At 36.9% G+C, this 19,464-nt stretch overlaps 1 protein-coding gene across 1 annotated transcript; it reads right to left on the reverse strand.

The window, feature by feature from the left end:
* Nucleotides 1-304: 304 nt before the first annotated feature.
* Nucleotides 305-19,141, reverse strand: heca (hdc homolog, cell cycle regulator). The gene is given in 6 exon segments (XM_030128672.1): nt 305-794; nt 3,028-3,182; nt 10,134-10,300; nt 12,979-13,450; nt 13,453-14,058; nt 18,607-19,141. Coding segments are annotated over 6 exon segments (1,704 nt in total). The 5' UTR covers nt 18,746-19,141; the 3' UTR covers nt 305-629.
* Nucleotides 19,142-19,464: the final 323 nt, after the last annotated feature.

Genomic DNA, 19,464 nt, shown 5'->3' on the forward strand with positions numbered 1-19,464 from the left:
AAGAACCAATAAATGAACCACTGGAAATGTTCCAAGGTTTCACATACTTCATATATAGTATAATATGATATGGAGAGATTTGTTTCAGTGTTGCACAGGAGACGTCCTTGAATACACCTTTTGTTTGTGAGATGTCATTTGTAAAGCAGTGCTCCTAAACTGCCATTAAATGATCTGCTCTATTTTCTACTAAAATTCATTGGCAACGATATTATCAGAGAGAAAAAAACAAGCATGTGTTTTTCTCCAGCATCCTGGATAAAGTGTTGTGTTAAAGACATCACAACTGACTCCAAAATTGTAGCTTTCTCTGCTTTATTTGAGATCCATCTTTAAGTTTTTGGTAAAAAATAAAAAATAAAAGCGAATTTGGCATACAGTTACATTCACTTGTCACAGATAAACGTGTTTGCGTGACTGAAGCGTCAAGTCCACACTTTTATCAACACCTTTCTCTAACAGCAGAGATAACCGCCTTTAAAACTAGTCGTACTTTTCTTAAACATACAAAAGAAAACAAAAAATAGAACATAAAACCACCATAAGGCCCAAAAATAAAATCTTTACTAGATTGTGTTAGAAAATATGAGAACAAAAGCAACTTAACTAACATGCATGAACAACATATGTCAATAAGCCTCAAGAACTTTGTAAGAGGAGAAGGGTTTAACAAAGTGATAGTCCAGGTTACCGCAGTGAGGGCACTGCTGGACGTTACTGTACTCGGAGAAATACTGCATCCCTACTCGGACGTCCACCACCGGCTTCCCACAATGCTTACAGTTCAGACGAGCCTGAGGATGCACAGAGGACAGAGTGAAAGTCAGTCACAAGGATGTAAAAGCAGGGCAAAGTCCTGTATTTACTATGTTGGACTGCAGGAAAAGTAGATCTGGAGGCTGATAGCTGATATAATATTATTCAGTATCAATCAAATACAAGTGACAAAGATATGCAACAGTGTTAAAAGTCTAGGTTTTTCCTCTTTCGAGAATTAGTAGGTGGCTCCCTCCAGATCTCGACAAAACTAAAATAAATAAAAAGCACATTTTTAACAAGAAACACTATTGGAAAAAAGCTTTCAGACACCATTAAAATTTTAAACAATCTCAAATACCATGAAATATTTGCGGAAAAATCTTGTTTGTGTTGCAGAATTTGTGGCTGCATCAGACAGACAAACAAATGTAAATATTTTTTTGTTTATCGTTAACAAGAAAAATTAACAACTAGATTCTTGACAGTTTCAACATGTCATGCCTTGGATGTGTGTCATTCTAGTTCTGACCTCAACAGAACAGTGCACATGCAGAAGGAAGCATGTGGGTTTAGAGAATGAAACAATACATCAATGACTTCAGAGCGATTGGTGATTAAATATATCATAAATGCATGAGGTGTCCAAAACCTTTTTTCCACCGCTATATAATATTATGGGATAGACAATGTTAGATATCAGTAGCAGCCATCTAGCCATCAGCATCCTGGTCGCTCAGAATCAGTTTATATCACAAATACATGAATTTGGCTGCATTTTTATAATACAAACAAACATGATCCACTGCTCAAACCCTCATTCAGCCAAAAACAACAAACTGACTGTATCATTATTATTGCCACTGTCAGGTTTTCCACTTTACAAAACCAACAGAACAGAAACAGACCAAGTGCTCTTTGTTTATCTGATCAGTCTGTCTCTATTTACAAAGGGGAGGACTCAAAATCATAGCTTTTTTAATGTAGCTCAGTAAACACTTGCTCTATATATCTCCCTATATATCAAATGAATCTGATTAACTGAGTTTTTGTTGTCTGTAAATCATAAAATTAAGTCTAAATTTCAAAATCAATATTTTTTCTCTAGGGAACACTTTTCACTTAACAAAAACACAAAATGCAGCCCGATTGTTTGATATATGCAGTACATGTCACCATAGTGATGCTTCTCCAGTTGAAAATGGGTTTGTTTTAGTAGAGAAAACTATTACTGAATTGTGTTTCATTTTGAGTTCATGTTACAGAAAAAAAACAATGAATTGTCCAAGATCCTGAAAATAATCAAGATTAATTTTTTGCCCTAAAAATAAGAAACTGAAATACAGCAAAATATGTTAAACTTATTGAACATATAAATACTGTTCATATTTTGCTCTTTTACAACATATTCAACACATTCTGCACTTATTTATTATTACTGTTTTTACCAAGTGTTACTTTATGTATTTTTGTAGTTTTTTTTTTTTAAATATTTCTTACTTTAAATCTTACTTTCAATAACACAATGTTTTATGCTGCTATAACACTGCAAATTCCCCATAATAAAGGCTTAACTTAACATATTATTAGCAATTTTTTCATTCTTTTATTGACAAAATATATTAACACATAAGGACCCAGATCTACTTTTGAGGCAGTTCACAAATGAATTTTTCACCCTCACCTTTATTAAGTGATTTATTACCATTTAATGTAATATTATCCTCTGTATTTTGCATTTTTTTCAGCAAATATCAAGTATATTCTGATATTTAATTCACTGATCATGTAGATGTTCATAAAAGCTCAGATTAAAGTTGAGGGTTATTACATCAAAAATAGAGAAAACTGAACAAAAGTCAAATATATATCATTAACTGAACATAAACCAAGTGTCTCCATCTACTGTCATTGATTCAACTCCATGGGTTTTACTAGTGAATCAATGTTGTAGAAGATGACAGTGTTTCCACGTTCACTACAGAGTTTCTGAACATCCAAATGAGTCATTTCTGATGACCATGAAAAGATGACAAACTGCATTTTACAACAATTATTTACATATATTGATTACATTAGTGGATCAACAGGTATTAAACAGTTCTCAGTAGATGGTTTTAGTTGCCAGTGGTTGTTTGGGTCTTTATGGGTTAATGTCAAAAACAATCAGTTGGCTTGAAAATAGGTATGAAATGTCCCTGCTCTACACTGTAACACATGTGAAACATTACTTTCTTTAAGCCATGCACAACTAAAGATCAGTGAACGTACCTGACAACAAGGTGAAGCTGCCAGTATATCGTAGGTGTACATGGTGCCCAGTTGGTGCCAGCTCCCGTCCCAACGTGACTTGCATTTGATGCAGACAATCTTGTGAACGCCTTCTAGACAGTCCACACAGATGGCATAAAGGTGCATTAACCTCCCTGGGAGAAAGAAATAAACAGTTACTCATATATTCATTTATTAGTCACTCCACCCTTCTTGAAGCTACAGCAGGGGTGTCAAACTCATTTTAAATACAGCCCAATTTGATCTGAAGCAGGCCGGACCAGTAATTTAATAGCATAATAACTTAAAAATAATGACAAATCCATATTTATTTCTTTGTATTAGTGCAAAAAAAGTTAACCCTTTCATGCATGAATTATGAGAACCTTAGTCAATATTTTTTTTCTTGAGTGATTTTATTCCTCTTTAAGCATGTAAAAAAAAAACAACGCAATTGAATTTTTTTTAATGAACCTATTTTTCATGTTTTTTTCAGTTACAAAAATGTCCACTCAGATGGACACCATATGTATAATTTTTGAAGCAAAGAAACATATATTTAAAACCCATCATCAGAAAGTGATATATTGTGTGAAAACTACGAAATAAAAACATTTTTAATGCTGCTAATCTGATGTTTTCTCACATTTTACCATACGCTAATAGTAGTTATTACTCACTTCATGGAGATAATATGCAAAAAAACAACAACAAAAAAAACCCTTTTTGTTTAAGAAAACTGTTAATTACAGTCTAATAACAATTAGTAATTGATTTACACTAAAACATGTTACTGCAGATCTGGTTTATCAAGAACAGAAAAGTTACAGTAATGGTATGAATTACAGTGTATGGGATGATGCATAAGCGTCCACTGTGCTGGCTGATATGCAACAACAAAACAAATGAATGTAAAAGAGAACAGCTGTAGAATAACTGTCCACTGTAGTGACCACTATGCATGAAAGGGTTAAATTACAGTATGAAAATGTTTACAGTTACAAACTATCCTTTAACAAAAATGTGAAAAACCTCAACATCCAGAAATTTCTCAAAAAAGTGGAATTTTTACAATATTATGCCTCAGCTTATCATTTACAGATGTATTACAATGTACAGATGACAGTGGATGGACAAAGGTACAAAACATTTAGTAACAGGCATCTGGAACTGAAAAATATAGCATTTAACTTTATGATTAATACAACTTATAAAGACTCAGTGACACTTTTGACTGTTAATGCCTTCTGAATAATTTTTGGACTTTGCTGTTTCATCCTATGGGCCAGACTGAAGCCTTTGGAGGGCTGGTTTTGTTGGGCCACATGTTTGACACCCCTGAGCTACTGGTTATTAACAGGATAGGTCTTGTGTTAAGCTTTTACATGGTAAGCATCATCCTGTTGTTTTTCAGTTGAGGGCTACTCACTTATGTGCAATTATTTCCTTCAAAAACTTAATAACATAATTGTAGTTTATTCATGTCTCTCGGGATATGAAATGTGATGTTCAGGAGATGATATTCAATGGCTTTATGGAGGAAAACATTAGGGAGTCTGCAGAAAACCTTAAGGCGCAATGGACTTCCAGCAAGAACTTGAACAGAAAAATAAAGCAAAACTGGTTCAGAATGGTTCAACAGAAATCTGTATCATTTTCGAGCAGTCCCGACCTAAATCCTGAGAAGAATCTGAGCAGAGAATTAAAGACCAGGGTGATGGCATTCCAACCTCACAGACCTGGAGTTCCAAATCCCAGGAGAAACATATGAAAAGCTTGTTAGTGATCATAAGAAATGTTTGACTGTGGGAATAGCAATTAAAAAATATACCCAATAAATAATTTTAGATATATATTTTTTTTAAATTTAAAAACAAAACACGGGTATGGGTAAACTTTTTAACATTTACATATCCTTCCATTTCTAGCTAAAAATGAAATATATTGATCAAATGAAAATTCACAGTACAGTATTGTGTAAAAGTCTTAGACCACCTTCAGCTTTGTTGTTTTTGCAGGTTGAAATGGTCATACATAGTTATTTCTCATTCTCTTTCCTTCAGACACAACATGAAAATAGAGGACATATATGCACAGCCTTAAAAGACACATAAAAAACTGAACTAAATGGGTTCTAAAGGTTACAGTTGCTATTTATTGTGACCCCTGACCCCATGACAAGAAGCAGCAAAAAGTTAGAAACATCTGACGTGTGTTGAATGAAACCTGGTAGAAAACATCAGAAAATGAATACAATAAATCTCATATTGTCTGAAAAAAATGGGTGAAGACATATCAAATGCAAAGGATGGTCACACTAAATCAGTGTTTATCAACCTTGGGGTTGGGACCCCACATGGGGTCGCCTGAAATTTCTAGTAATTGATAAAAATAAAAAAATAAAAAAATAAATAATAAAATAAAAAAATCAAAACTTACTAATAAAAAATATATGGTGAACTGAGAGAGACAATCACAATACATAAAAGACATGACAAACTGAAGCTGAAACTGAAACACTGTGGTACTGTTTATCTGTCAAATGTTCATTGTGGTCAGTTTCAGATGCTGCAGCTCTTTCATCATTCATAGTTTGAGTTATTGTTTGTTCAGTATTAATTGTCAGCCTTGTAAATCCAAGCTGGACTGACTGTACATATCCTGACCAAGGAAAATCAAATTCTCACTTAGTGCAGTAATCTACACCTGGCTTTTCTGCCTCCGTCCATAATAATATACATTATATAGACTAAATGTTGTCTGAAATTAACATTTATTTGCAACATAGTATAGCAAACTATTACAGGATCAAAAACAAATTAATTTTAGCAAAAAAATAAAGTCTTTGTTTTGAATGTCTGGGGTCACCAGAAATGTATGATGTTAAAATGGGGTCACGAGCCAAAAAAGGTTGGGAACCACTGCACTGAATACTACCACTTTGGTTTACACAGGCTGCTTTTTCCCTGAAACCTTTATTTTACTGCTGTACACACTTTCCATATATTCAGATTGTTTCTTAACACATAGACTGAAAAACAAATATGTGTGGTCGTTACAATTTTACTAAACCAACAAACCCGACGTAACCTAGGGCTTTTGCAGCGTACTACATATAAATGATTGATGTGGGTATGAATTATTTTGATTATATATTCCCTTACTGCTACGTTAAACCTGATCACATTCTTGTACATTAATGCAGTCATCCTGTCCACAGTCAGTCACAGCAGAATAACTATTATGGTGTTCTAGTTTGAGTGGAAGCTTGTATGAATCCACAAGGCTACATCTTCTGTAGACTCAATCTACAGTACACTCTACCTCCTACAGGAAAACGCCTCATGCATTCACAGTAAAATACCTTTGAGTAAAGAAAGAGACAAATTCTAGTCAAAGCCATACAGCCCTCTTCAACCACTTCTCCTTCTCTAACATTTATATTCAGCCAGAGACAAAAACCATGAATCAATAATCCATTCATTCTGAAGCATATCGAAGGACTATACATATCAAAGCCTGAGGGCCAGCACATCAAAGAAGCTCCATGCGTCCGTTGTGCTCATTCACATTCATACTAGACTCTGCAAAAGCCAGCAGAAAACCTTTTATGTCCACATCCAGAGTATGGTGAGGGCTTATTGATGGATTAACCAGTTTAACTTATCTTTAGAAAGAGAACACAGTTTGATCATCTCAGATAAAAATAACAAAATAACATAAGTGTGATTTATCTCGTGGTGCTAAATGTTTGCATTTTCCCTGATTAGTGGAAATCTAGACAACTGGAGGATCGAAAACATGATGCTTGGACCAGACAAATGTCAACAAACTGAACCAACATTTACAATACGAATGAGACTGTAATGAAGAAAAAAAAAATAAACAGAATTTGCATCCTTCACTGTTCTAATTGGGGACAAAGTTGATTTTTTCCCCTGCATTTTCCACAATATTTGAGCAGTGAACATGCCTTCCTCCCTGATTCGTTAGTCTGCACAGGATGAGACGAACATATGAAAATATTTAACATATAATCCTGAATCAGAAACAGCTGGGACATGACTGAAAACAAAAACATAACAGAAAGCAGTTTCTAAAATGTGACTTGTTTTCAATGCAGCCACATAGAATATATTTAAAGTTTTGTCTGTTCACCTTCACTTTTTCTAAACATACATCCATTCCTGATGCTCAGACCTGCAACACGCTCCAAAAGAAAGCTGACACACGAGTGATTTAGGGCTGGTAACAGAGTAAAAATGCTGACTAATGATGATGATGATGATGCAGACAGATGATTCTAATCATCAGCATCCTGGAAAGGTCTAGTCCAGATGTCTGCAACCCACAGCTCCAAAGCATAGATGTGGCTCTTAAGCTGAATGTATCAAATATTTTCTTTCCTGTAGTTATTGTAGACAACAAGGCATCCTTCCAACTGTAAAAATGTGCAACAAAAATTCAACATTTCATCAACCCAAATGTGTGTCATACTCTACATTGGGCCTTTTTTCTTGGCAAACTCAACAGCACAAACTCATTTCGCATTTCTTCATAGTTAGTCTGTTTCCAAGTAAGCCCACACATGTGAGTGTATGCCAAAACCTCAACTGTTTTCTTTTTATTGTGGTTGTAGAATTTGACAAATGCACTAGAGTAGCCACTGTGGAGTAAAACATTCATCTATTCATTCAGAAACATTTCATCCTCTGGAGGGTCATGAGGTGCTGGAGTCTATCCCAGCAACCAATGGATGAAAGTGGTATACACCCTGGACATGTCACCAGTTCATCACAGAGCTGATATGTATACAGACAAACAAAAACTCACTCTCACATTGACACCTCTGGGCGATTTAGATTGACCAGTTAACCTACATTGGATAATGTTAGGAAGGTGGAGTACCCAAAGAGAACCCATGCAGGTATGGGGGAGAACAAGCAAACTCCACACAGACAGGCCCACACCACCGCCAGCACTTCATTAGGTACAAGTTGCAAACACCATGTGTACCTAATAAAGTGGCAGGTGGGTGTATATGCTGTGTCTGTATCCCAGCTGCTTCATGGTTTTGTGGCGTGTTGTGCCTTCAGAGATGTTCGTATCTACAGTCACGGAAAAATTATTAGACCATCAAAAGTCATCAAAAACAATGGTTATGTAATCAAGTACTAACTCCTGTGTGTATCATGTGACTAAAACAGACTGAAAAGAAAAAAAAAAGAATGTGATTTTGGTTATTATCAAGAAAACCATGGAAAATGGCTTGATATCAGCTCTTAAATTAAACTCTTAAGAGCTATTTTTGTTGTTATTATTATATTTGTCCTAACAAATGTACCTTTTATTTGTACCAGGCATTAAAATGAACTAGAAATGAAAGAAAACAAGGGTGGTTTCATAATATTTTCTGTGACTGTGAGTGGTAACCAGCGGTTACTTGAGTTACTGCGGCCTTCAGATCAGCCTGAACCATTTTGGTCGTTCTTCTCTGACCTCTCGCATCAATAAGACATTTTTTTATCCAGAGAACTGCACCTCACTGGATATTTTCTTTTTTTTTTTTTTTTAGACCATAAACCCTAAACCGTAACCCTTGGGATGCTTTTGACTGAAAATCCCAGAAGATCAGCTGTTTCTGAAATACTCTGCTCATCTTAAACCAACAACCAGACCATCTCTCATCTCCTCTCATCCCCATTTTAATAATGGGTTAAAACTTCTGCAGATCATCTTGACCATTTCTTCACGCCTACAAACACCGAGTTGCTGCCATGTGATTGGCCTGTTAGATATTTGCATTAACATACAGTTGAATAGGTGTGACCATTGGACGTGTACAGTACTGTTGGTGTTAAAACATACTTTAAAATTACATGTCCAGCACAATAATGCAAAGTTTGGTGCATTTATTAAAAGAAAACATATAAGATTTTTGCCATGTGTAAACTAACTTGGAAACAATTATAGACAAATGCAAAAATGCCAAGTTGTAAGGCAGTACACGACAAGTATTTTGGTTGATGAACTACTAAAAAATTTCATTATTCCATGTGTAGGCTGTATATTTTGCAGTAAGCCACTGCAAGAATGGCTTAAGCTGAAAACAACGTCAGTAAAATGCTAAAATGTTAAAAAAATAATTGTTATTCTCTACCATATGTTCCTTATGTTTTTCTTACAAAGTCACGGAGAAAGAAGCCGAATAACCACATCTGCTCAGGAAACGTGGGTTGAAGACTAATGTTAAAGTTTCAAAGGTTCTGCAGTGTGGAGTTAGAGCCACAAATACCAGTTAAAGGAGTGATATTTTGTTTGTTTTTTAAAATGGAATTATACATTTTAAAACGTTTCCCTATGGTCTACATAAACTGTAAATGCTATACTTAGCTCTGAATTCTTCATTAATTTAACTCCACAGGTCCATCTTCAACCCTATTTCTGAGTAATGACACCAGAAAGGTCATTTTGAGCGCTGGCCCTTTAAATGCAAATGAGCCACTTCACGCCCCACCCCCTCCAGGTTGTTGGCTGTGCTGCTCTGTCCCGTTCAGCGCCTTGTGTTCATTAATACAACAGACAACTGAACATTTAGATAATCAGCTTGAAATTTTGACATATTTTCAGTATGGAAAGTATAGAAGTCTTGACCTTACATGTGCAAATGTCGTGACATAACTAGTTATAGACACAACAAATTAAGAAAGAATTAAAACAAGTTGTAGATATCCACTCGATTTTTGCCAAAATGAATATAAAGATACCTCTGCAGCATCTAGAGGGTTGAAATTCAAACTTTTTGAACTATTAGGGTCCTCAAATACACAAATAATTGAACCAAAGACTAATAAAAGTGGGATTAGCAAAATATGACCCCTTTAAAACTTTACTGCACAGAAATGATGCCTTGTGTTAATAGTGTGTTCAGAAGGACCACTGATGTTGACCAGACACAACAGTGAGTAATGTTGTATTCATCAGGTCTGCAATGAACAACAACAGTTTCTACTTGTACTAACTTTTTCTGATTTGTGATTGCATGTATGATGTTATTCCTTTGTCATATTTCAGATAACTTGAAGTATTCCTACACCAGGTCTGACCTTGAAGGTGGCAGGGGACGTCGTACTCGATCTCATCGTGACGTGACGGGCTGAGAAACAGCGTCCCGTCCACCAGAGGAAACTGTTCGAACACAGGTAGCGCCCGGTGGCAGAGTGCACAGTTGACCACGTTTCTCTGGCTCGCACTGAGGGCCGAGAGGATAAACCTGCAAGACAAACACAAACCACGTCAAAGAGTGTGCAAAATACTGCAAACACCTTCGTGACATTCATTACATCATTGCATACTTGACACTTTGAGCTCGAGGGCTTCCGTTGATCTATTAAAAGAGAGAAAATACAGACTCATTCCACAGTTGGCCATATTTTCAGGCTACAACTACAAAAATTTAAAGTAAACCTGCTGAATTTCCCACCATTGAGGAGACAGGATCACATTGTCACATGTTTTCATTATGTGTTGATTCTAAAGCAGGGGTGTTAAACTTATTTATTTCCAGGGCTACATACAGCTCGATTTGATCTTAAGCGGGCCAGACCAGTAAAATAATAGCATAATAACCTATAAATTATGACAAATCCAAATTTTCTCTTTGTTTTAGTGCAAAAATAAAAGTGTTTACAGTTACATACTATCCTCAAACAAAAAATGTGAATAACCTCAACCATGAACAACCATAAATTTCTCAAAAAAGTGGATTTTTTTTTTTTACAATATTATGCCTCAGCTTATCATTTACAAATGTGTATTACAACTTACAGATGTCAGTGGATGGACAAAGACACAAAATATTTAGTAACTGGCATCTGGAACTGAAAAATATAGCTATATATGATCAGTACATCTTATAAAGACTCAGTGACACTCTTAACTGTTTATGTCTTCTGTGTAATTTTTGGACTTTGCAATTTCATCCAACGGTCCAGACTGAGGCCTTTGAAGGACCAGTTTTGCCGTATGTTTGACACCCCTGTTCCATAGCGATGCCATATTGTTAACGCTGCAACAACACCCTTAAGGGATTAGTGTTTCCTTACAATTAAAATGCAGTTTTCAGTGTTGACATTTGTGCTGACATTTATTTTTTTAGTCAGAGTTTGACTGACCAATCCCCAGTAAATGTGAAGGATTCGGGTCCAAATTAAGTGTAATGAAATTTACAAATGCCAGAGAAGTTTGTCATTGTGATCTGGTGGCAGAAATTAACAGAAAAACAAACAAATGAGTGGGGAACTTCATAAAATTCTTCTGATTTCAGTTCATTTGAGTTTTAATTTATAATAGTCGCGGAAAAAATTATTAGACCATCAAAAGTCATCAAAAACAGTGGTTATGCAATCAAGTACTAACTCCTGTGTGCATCACGAGACTAAAACAGGCAGAAAAGAAAACATGGAATGCCAAAAAACACTGTTTTTGGCGATACAATGCCATAGCTATTGATGTAAGAACTGAAGTGATTTTGGTTATTATCAAGAAAACCATGGAAAATGGATAGATATCAGCTCTGAAATTAAACTCTTATGAGCTATTTTTGTTGTTATCATTATATTTGTCCACACAAATGTACCTTTAGTTGTACCAGGCATTAAAATGAACAAGAAACTGGAGAAAACAAGGGCTGGTCTAATAATTTTTTCCGCGACTGTAGTGGGCTTTTGAAAGTGCTTTAGAGCGATCCTGGTCATTAATAAAGTAAAGTTCAATTAACATCACATAAGTTCACCAAATATTTTTATCTACTAAGCTAAGTCAGTGGTAGAAGAAGTATTCAGATCCTTCACTTCAGTAAAAGTACTAATAGTCTATTATTAAAATACTCCATTACAAGTAAACATACTGCAAAAGGTCAAAGTATAGTATGTCAGCAAAATATTAAATGTATGGTGCAGTAAAATTGTTCCTGTTAGTTTTTTTACTATTACATATGATGTTTTTGATTCATTTTACTGTTGCATTAATGTGTATGTGTATTTTTATTTCTGTATATATTTACAGTTGAGCTCATTTTAACTACTTTACACACCGTTTTGGAGTTTAATCTACAGCAATACATTATATTCCCTAAGATCATCACATGTTTGTAGCATCGCTCTAAAATTTAGCTTTTTAGTTTTCAGCATTGTAACAATGTATTTTCCATCAAGAGTTTTAAAGAGTTTATTTAACGTATCCAGGTGAAAATCCTCAACCCAAATTAACACTTCATCCTTCATTTTATCACCAACTCCATCAACACATTTGGAAGGGGATGAAAAAATATGATGTGAAAAGTAACTAAGGCTGTCATGGGAATGTTAAGGAATATTTACCCTGAGATGTAGTGGATGGAAATATTAAGTGGCATAAGAAGGAAATACTTAAGTTGAAGTATCTAAAATTTGTACTTAAGTTCAGTTGCAGCTAAATGTTTTGGCAGTGACACAAATCTTGTTTTTGCAAGCTTCATTTTTTCTACATTTCTTCCATGTCCTTCTGAAGTACGTGCTTTGAAGAGCAGTTTTAAACATTTCATATGTTCCCCAGATTTTAATTGTTAAATGCATCTTTATGCAACAAGTAAATTTGTGTCACTGTCATAACTTTTGGTCATGACTGTTCAGTTCAGTACTTACATAGTTGATAGTGATGGAAGATCCCTTTATACACTGTTGTCCATAAAGTTGGGATAATTTTATTTCTAGACATGTTTCTCTTTTTATTTCTATTTACACACATCATCTTTGACCTTATGAGTCCCAGTTACACTTCATCCATCAATAATAACTTACATTGTCAAAATTCTTTCATGAGAAGAGGTAAAAATTATTTAATCTAACTTTATGAGCAACAGTGTAGATGTACTTTGAAAGAAAAGGACAGCGAACGTCCCAGAATCCCCACCTGCGCAGCTCTTCTCCTTGCCCTGCCTGGGCGTCGTCCTCCATTCGGACGTGGTAGGTGTTGAGTTTATGGCGAGGGATGTGGGTGAGGAGCTCTGAGAGGTCCAGCCGTCTCAGGAACTGTACCGGGTGGGGGGTGCTGTCGCCCACGCCGCCAGAGGTCAGCCTGTGGTGAAGTGGGAGAGCGAATGACAGCTGCAGGGGGAGAACAGACCCGGCATCCAGGTGTGGACCAGCGGCTCCACCGCCCGAGGCCCCCATGGAGCAGGCTCCTCCCCGGCCCAGTGCCCCGCTGACTAAAAGGTGTTTCCTCTGCGTGTCCATGTGGACCGCCGATTTGAGGAACTCCCCCAGCTGACGGGAACCTCGCAAAGCTGCTCCCGCGCCCCCTGATCCGAGGCTAGCAGTAGGGGAGAAGGAGAACCCGGTAGGAGGAGACTCTCCCAGGGAGTCACATGGAGACTTTTGTGGGGCCCGAGAGGGAATGGTCCTCCTGTAGCTGGTCCTCCTACTCCTCCCCCTGCTGCTCCTCTCTCTGTGGAGTTCTGACGGTCAACTGATTGTCTCCGAGGTAGCTCCTGACTTGAGACCCTGTGGGCTAATTTTCCTCCTCCTGCTCCTACTCCTGCTCCTGCTCCTCCTACAGGCGCCTTGTTTTTCTTGGACTCCTCAAACAGCCCTTCCCCTGACCCTGAAGCTGCAGAACCAGCCCCAGTCCTGCCCACGCTCCTCTCAGATGGCTTCTTCTTCCGCTCGTCCTGCATACGTTTCACCTGATACCAGTCCGTGTCTTTCTTCAGGTGGCCCTGACCGCAGCGGCAGGAGCAGAACCTGAAGGCCAGATCGTAGCCTTTCTTAGTCCACATGTTCTGCCGGCACTGCTTCTCGTTCCAGGACCGAGCACGGCCGATGCAGTTGAACTGGACCAGGATGGAGCTCTCCCACTCGTAGAAACACTGCAGATGCATCCAGTTGCCATAGGGACAGAGCTCGTTGTTGCAGAGCACCCGCTGGTAGTCATCCTTCTCCAGGTCAATGGCCCGGCCCAGGCTGCATCCGAGAGGGGTCGCACACTGGACCTCTGAATAAAAGAAATATAAAACAGACAGGAAAGGAGAGAGGATTTCAATACTATATTTAACAAACTCCAGGACTACGACCAGGCACAGTATCTACAGGCACCAGACACTTAAAGGTAATGCTTTTTCAGACCTTTTCAACATCATTTTAACCAAAATTCAATATCATTTTGGGTAAATCATCTTGTTCTCTCTAATACATGCATTGCAGACATAGTAGTAAAGGTTTTATGTAAGAATGTGATTATTGTGTGTTAGTTAGGTTAATCTACATTTTAGTGACAAGCAAGTACAAGTAAGAAATAAAAAAACAGTCTACACTCCACTCAGTTGAACCCTTTAAGACCAAGAACTACGTCTGTGGTTCCTATGTTATTTACCTTCATTTATTATAAACGTATCTTAATATCTTGAAGGCTGAGAAGAAATGCAAAGGTTATTATATCAAAACAGAGAAAACTGAAGAAATGGTGACCTTTTCAGCAAAATATGCCATTAGCCCTTTATAGAGCACTCATTGAAATACTCTGAAATTCAACATTTCAACCTTTGTATGTTACTGGACATTGTCACCTCTTTCTTCTAGCCATAAAACATCCAAGCAGCATTTGCTAAAAAGTAAAGACATGCAAAAAAACAACTGTTAATGGTCAAAAACTAACAAAAATCACTCATATTCACTACTTGCAGCTTCAAAAATGTCTATAAAATCTCTCTGAATCACTGTATACTGTTATAAAGACCAACATAAGTTTTGACCTCATTGAGGTACAGGATTGGCCCCATATTTAATGTTTGTGGAAATGACCAAAAATAGTTACTTGCTTGATAAAGAGTTAATGGAACATAAAAACAAGCATCTACAACCCCTGTAACTGGTCCAACTACATGAGTTTTTCCTCATGAATCAGCGCTGCAGAAGATGACAGTGTGAACGTCTAAATGGGTCATATCTGATGAGAATGAAAAAGCTGAGAAACATTTTAACTGAACTATTTCAGTGCAATGATAGGGTTAGGGTTAGTGGTTGAAAAGTTTCAATCATTTTAGATCAGCAGATACTTTAGGTCACTGGCAGGTGTTCAGGTCTTTGAGGGTTAAAGGTTCCTCATAAATGCTCACAGACCTAAAACTAGCAAAATTCAGCATTTCTGCTTGATGAATGCCTTAACTGAGTGCATTATATTAACTGTAATGCCTTATTTGAAGATTCTCACAGAGTTTACAGAGGCCAATATTTAATGTGTAATTTAAAAAAAGAAGTTTTGGAAAGAATCGCAATGGGTTTCATAGGTTTAGCACAAATTTTAATCACATTTGAAATATGTGGATCTTTGTTAGAATTTGTGCCTAAAAAAGTTTATGCATGTGTGAAAATTCATCTACAAAGAAAGTGAAATTAGTGATTAAGTGTTATAAATACTGTGTGAACTATATATAGGTGGACTATCTAAGCAAAGTGTTATCATTTTTACTAGTTTAATGATTAATAGAGCAATTATAATGTATGAGGTGAGGTGTCATTATATTATATTTTCAAAGGCATTAAAGTGAAAAACACTTCAAATCAAATATTACATGTTAACACTGATCATCAAACATTCAAAGGCTGATTTCAGTCTCCTTGATGCTTTATCTGTATCAATTTATGACATTCAACTGGGTCATCCAAGCCTGTGAGAGGCTTTATTCAAGTCCTGCCAATTGTCAATTCTGGATGAGAATCAAGAAAATGTGGGCACAGACTCTATTCAAGGAGTCGCTCATGATACTACAGCGTGGGAGGAAGCAGGGGGGCTTCCTCCTTCCTTTTCCTGTTCAAAGTCAGCACTTTTATGTTTCTATTTCTAAGTTACCACACAGTGAAATGAACAAAATAATCAGTTTTTTGCCCCTTTGACTACATTTCACATCTGGAAAACTCCTTAGTAATATGTTAGGTTTTACTTAAACCCTCAAAGATCAAATACCTGCTGGCAACCTAAAGCATCTACTGATCTAAAATGTTTAATACCTTTTCAACCACTAATCCTATCAATGCATGTAAATTATTCAGACAAAATACAGTTTCTCAGCTTTTCAGCAGCATCAGATAATGTTCAGAGGCTCCACAGTGAATGTGGAAACACCATCATTGATTCACCAGTATTTTTCTGTTTGGTTAATGAAATACTTTGCAGAAAAAGTAACTTTGACTTCAGTTTTCTCTGTTTTGATAAAATAAGGTTTGAATTTACTCTGAGCCTTTATGAACATCTACATGGCAAGTGAATCATATGCAGAAAAATACCAGATTTTCACTCAAAAATACAAAATGCAGAAAATAGTATTATAATAAATGATGAAAAATAGCTTAAGAGAAGGTTAAATGTAGAGAATTGATTTGGAAGTCATAAAAATATTAGAATTAATAGTTAATTCATTATTTGGTCGACAAATCAAGCTCAACGTCACATTTTAAACAGTTGCTTTAGTACATTAAACAGACCCAAATTCTATCAATAATCACTGATAAGAAGTATTTAGTTACGTGTAATTAAATTACAAACTAAAGTAGTATTTTTTTTTTACTGTTAGGGATTCTTTAATGTTAGTGATCCTGCTTGTGAAAATGTGTTATATTAGACAGAATAGAACAACATCCCTCCTCTAAAACTCCAGAAAAGTGTTGTTAAAGAAGAGGGGATGCTTCACGGCGGTAAACGTGGGCCCATTTCAACTTTTCCGAGACGTGTTTTTGCCATCAAATCCAAAATAACCTTATTGTTTTCCTTTAAATTGTACATTTTCACGGTTTAAACATTAAGTTTGTTTTATATGTTCTAAGGTGAATAAAAAACATGGGTTGATGAGATTTGCAAACCATAGCATTCTGTTTTTATTTACATTTTAGAACGCATCTCAACAATTTTTAAATTGGGGATGTAAAATATTAACAGAGCATCTAATAATTTTTGATTGATTATATTTCAAAAGGAACCTTCTCAGCATCAATTCAATACATTTTATCATCTATAAATAAATAAACAGCGATAATTGCTGCATAAAATTCACATTTTAGAGGCTGAGGTCTTCAAAAAACATAACCTGCCTTATGAGAAAATATTATAATTAAATACTGTTTAACCCATAAAGACCCAAGCAGCCACTGGTGACCTAAACCATCTACTGATCTAAACTATTTAACACCTGTTGATCCACTAATCCTATCAATCTATGTAAATAATTGGTGTAAAATATAGTTTATCATCTTTTCATGGTCATCAGATATGACCCATTTGGATGTTCAGAGGCTCCGTAGTTACCATGGAAACACTGTCATCTTCTACAACATTGATTCACCAGTAAAACACATGGAGATTGATCAGTGACAGCGGATGAAGACACTTGGTTTATATTCAGTTAATGAGAGATTTAACTTTTTTCTTCAGTTTTCTCCGTTTCAGATATTATAACCTTTAATGAACATCTACTTGATCAGTGAATTAAATATAGGAAAATGCATGATTAATTTGGGAACTGCCACAAAAACAGCACTGGGCCTTTATGGGTTAATCACTGCAAATACATTGAGTCACAATGCATGTAACTTGCACTATTATTATCATTACTGTTTTTAAAATCTGCTTTGTTATAAAGGTGCAATGACTTTTTTCTCTGTCCTGTTGAGTCTGTATGGGATGAAGTTGAAGTTGAGTGCGCAGACCAGCGGTAAGCTGTCAGTATTACCCTTGAGGAAGGCCAGAACCAAAAAACTGTGGACAAGGTGCGCGTCAGGAAAAGACTACTGAGGCCTGCGTCGCACCATGCACACAACTACAACCTAAACAGTTATAGGACAGTGGTGTGTGTAATTATATTCAAAGATCTACCGAATCGTGCCGTTGCAACTTGCAGAGAACATTTCACAACAGGAAGGATCATTTTTGTCCGTGGTTGTCATTCTTCTTTACAGGAAGAGCCTCGAGACACCAAATTCCATTCATAGATGAGGTAATTTAAGGCTTAACTGCTAATTTGGGGCTGATAAAACCTACACAAATACGAATAAAATCGATTTATGTTACCAATAATACCATTCCTACACTTCGGCTTGCATCTCACAACCAAAGCAACACTCGCTTTGATAATATCTCAACTAGTTTGGCTGCTTTTATCTTAACATCCACGCAACAAAACACAGAACAGCGTCGCTTAAAATCGGTGTAAACCAGTCACACGGGATGAGATTTCAGCGCAGTTCACAGTGTGGGGACTAAATTTCTCACATTTCAACGACGAACACAAAAAAATCTCTCCATTCATAGCAGGCCTAAAGTCGTGGTCGACCAGTGCAGCCTGTGTTTTTGCAGAAATACAGGAAACACTTAATTACTGGAGTTTTTAATCTAAGTTTGGCACGAATCGGAAAGAAGTGCAAAAGGGGGGAGGGGGGTGCATTGCAACGTCGCAGTGCATGCATGTCACAGTCGCACAGACAAGACAGAGCTTCCCCCCCACGCAGGAAGGCAGCATCACCAAACTTCATCTGCGTCCGTTTCCTATCTTACCACTTGAGCGCTCGTTTCTGGGTGCAGCAGCCGCGGCCGCGCCTCCTGTTGCGGCCGCACAGGCTCCATTTTCCTGCTCATCTCCGCTACTGTTAGTGCGTTTGCTTTTCTTTCCCTTGTTGTTCTTCTGGTTGGGCATTTTACACGATTCGGATGTCAGTGGTATTTTTCGACCTCTATCAACGACTGCTGTCAACGCTGTCTGACATTTCTGTGGACTCCATTTCTGCCGTGCTGTTTTCTCTCTTTACGGTCACGGTTGTTGTTTTTGTTGTTGTTGGTCTCCTCGTGGACGTCAGGCTGGATTTAGTGCAGCTCTCACAGCACCAGTTTTGAGGAATAAGCTGCTATAACCTTTAAGATCGAAGGCGTGTCCGTCTCTTGTTTTGATTCCTGCTCTGCTGTTTTCTTCCACCCCCTGACGTCACAGGACCCCGCCCCCCGGCGTGCCAGTCCCCGCTGACGCTGCCTTCACGGTCCGGTCGGAAAGGTCGGGATTTACGTGCCTCAAAAGCTTTTTGTTTTCGAGTGATGGAATGCACCCAAGTAATCTTTCAAGTACTATTTTCAAGCACTTGATTGTTTATCCATCTTTATACTTCTGTTCATAGAGTAAAACTACAAAAGTAAATACTATGCTTTTTATTCCACTACATTTGTTACAAGTTGCGTTAGATACTACTCACACTGGAGAAAAGATAAGAATGAATGAACTATTTATTTTGAACATTCATAACTGTGTATGAAATATTCATTAATAGACTTCTCCATATACACTATATTACCAAAAGAATTGGGACATCTGCTTTTACACACACAAGCTCTAATGACATCCCATTCTTAATAATGTAAAGCACT

This window comes from Sphaeramia orbicularis, chromosome 24 (assembly GCF_902148855.1).
Source record: "Sphaeramia orbicularis chromosome 24, fSphaOr1.1, whole genome shotgun sequence".
In the NCBI taxonomy this organism is placed as follows: domain Eukaryota; kingdom Metazoa; phylum Chordata; class Actinopteri; order Kurtiformes; family Apogonidae; genus Sphaeramia; species Sphaeramia orbicularis.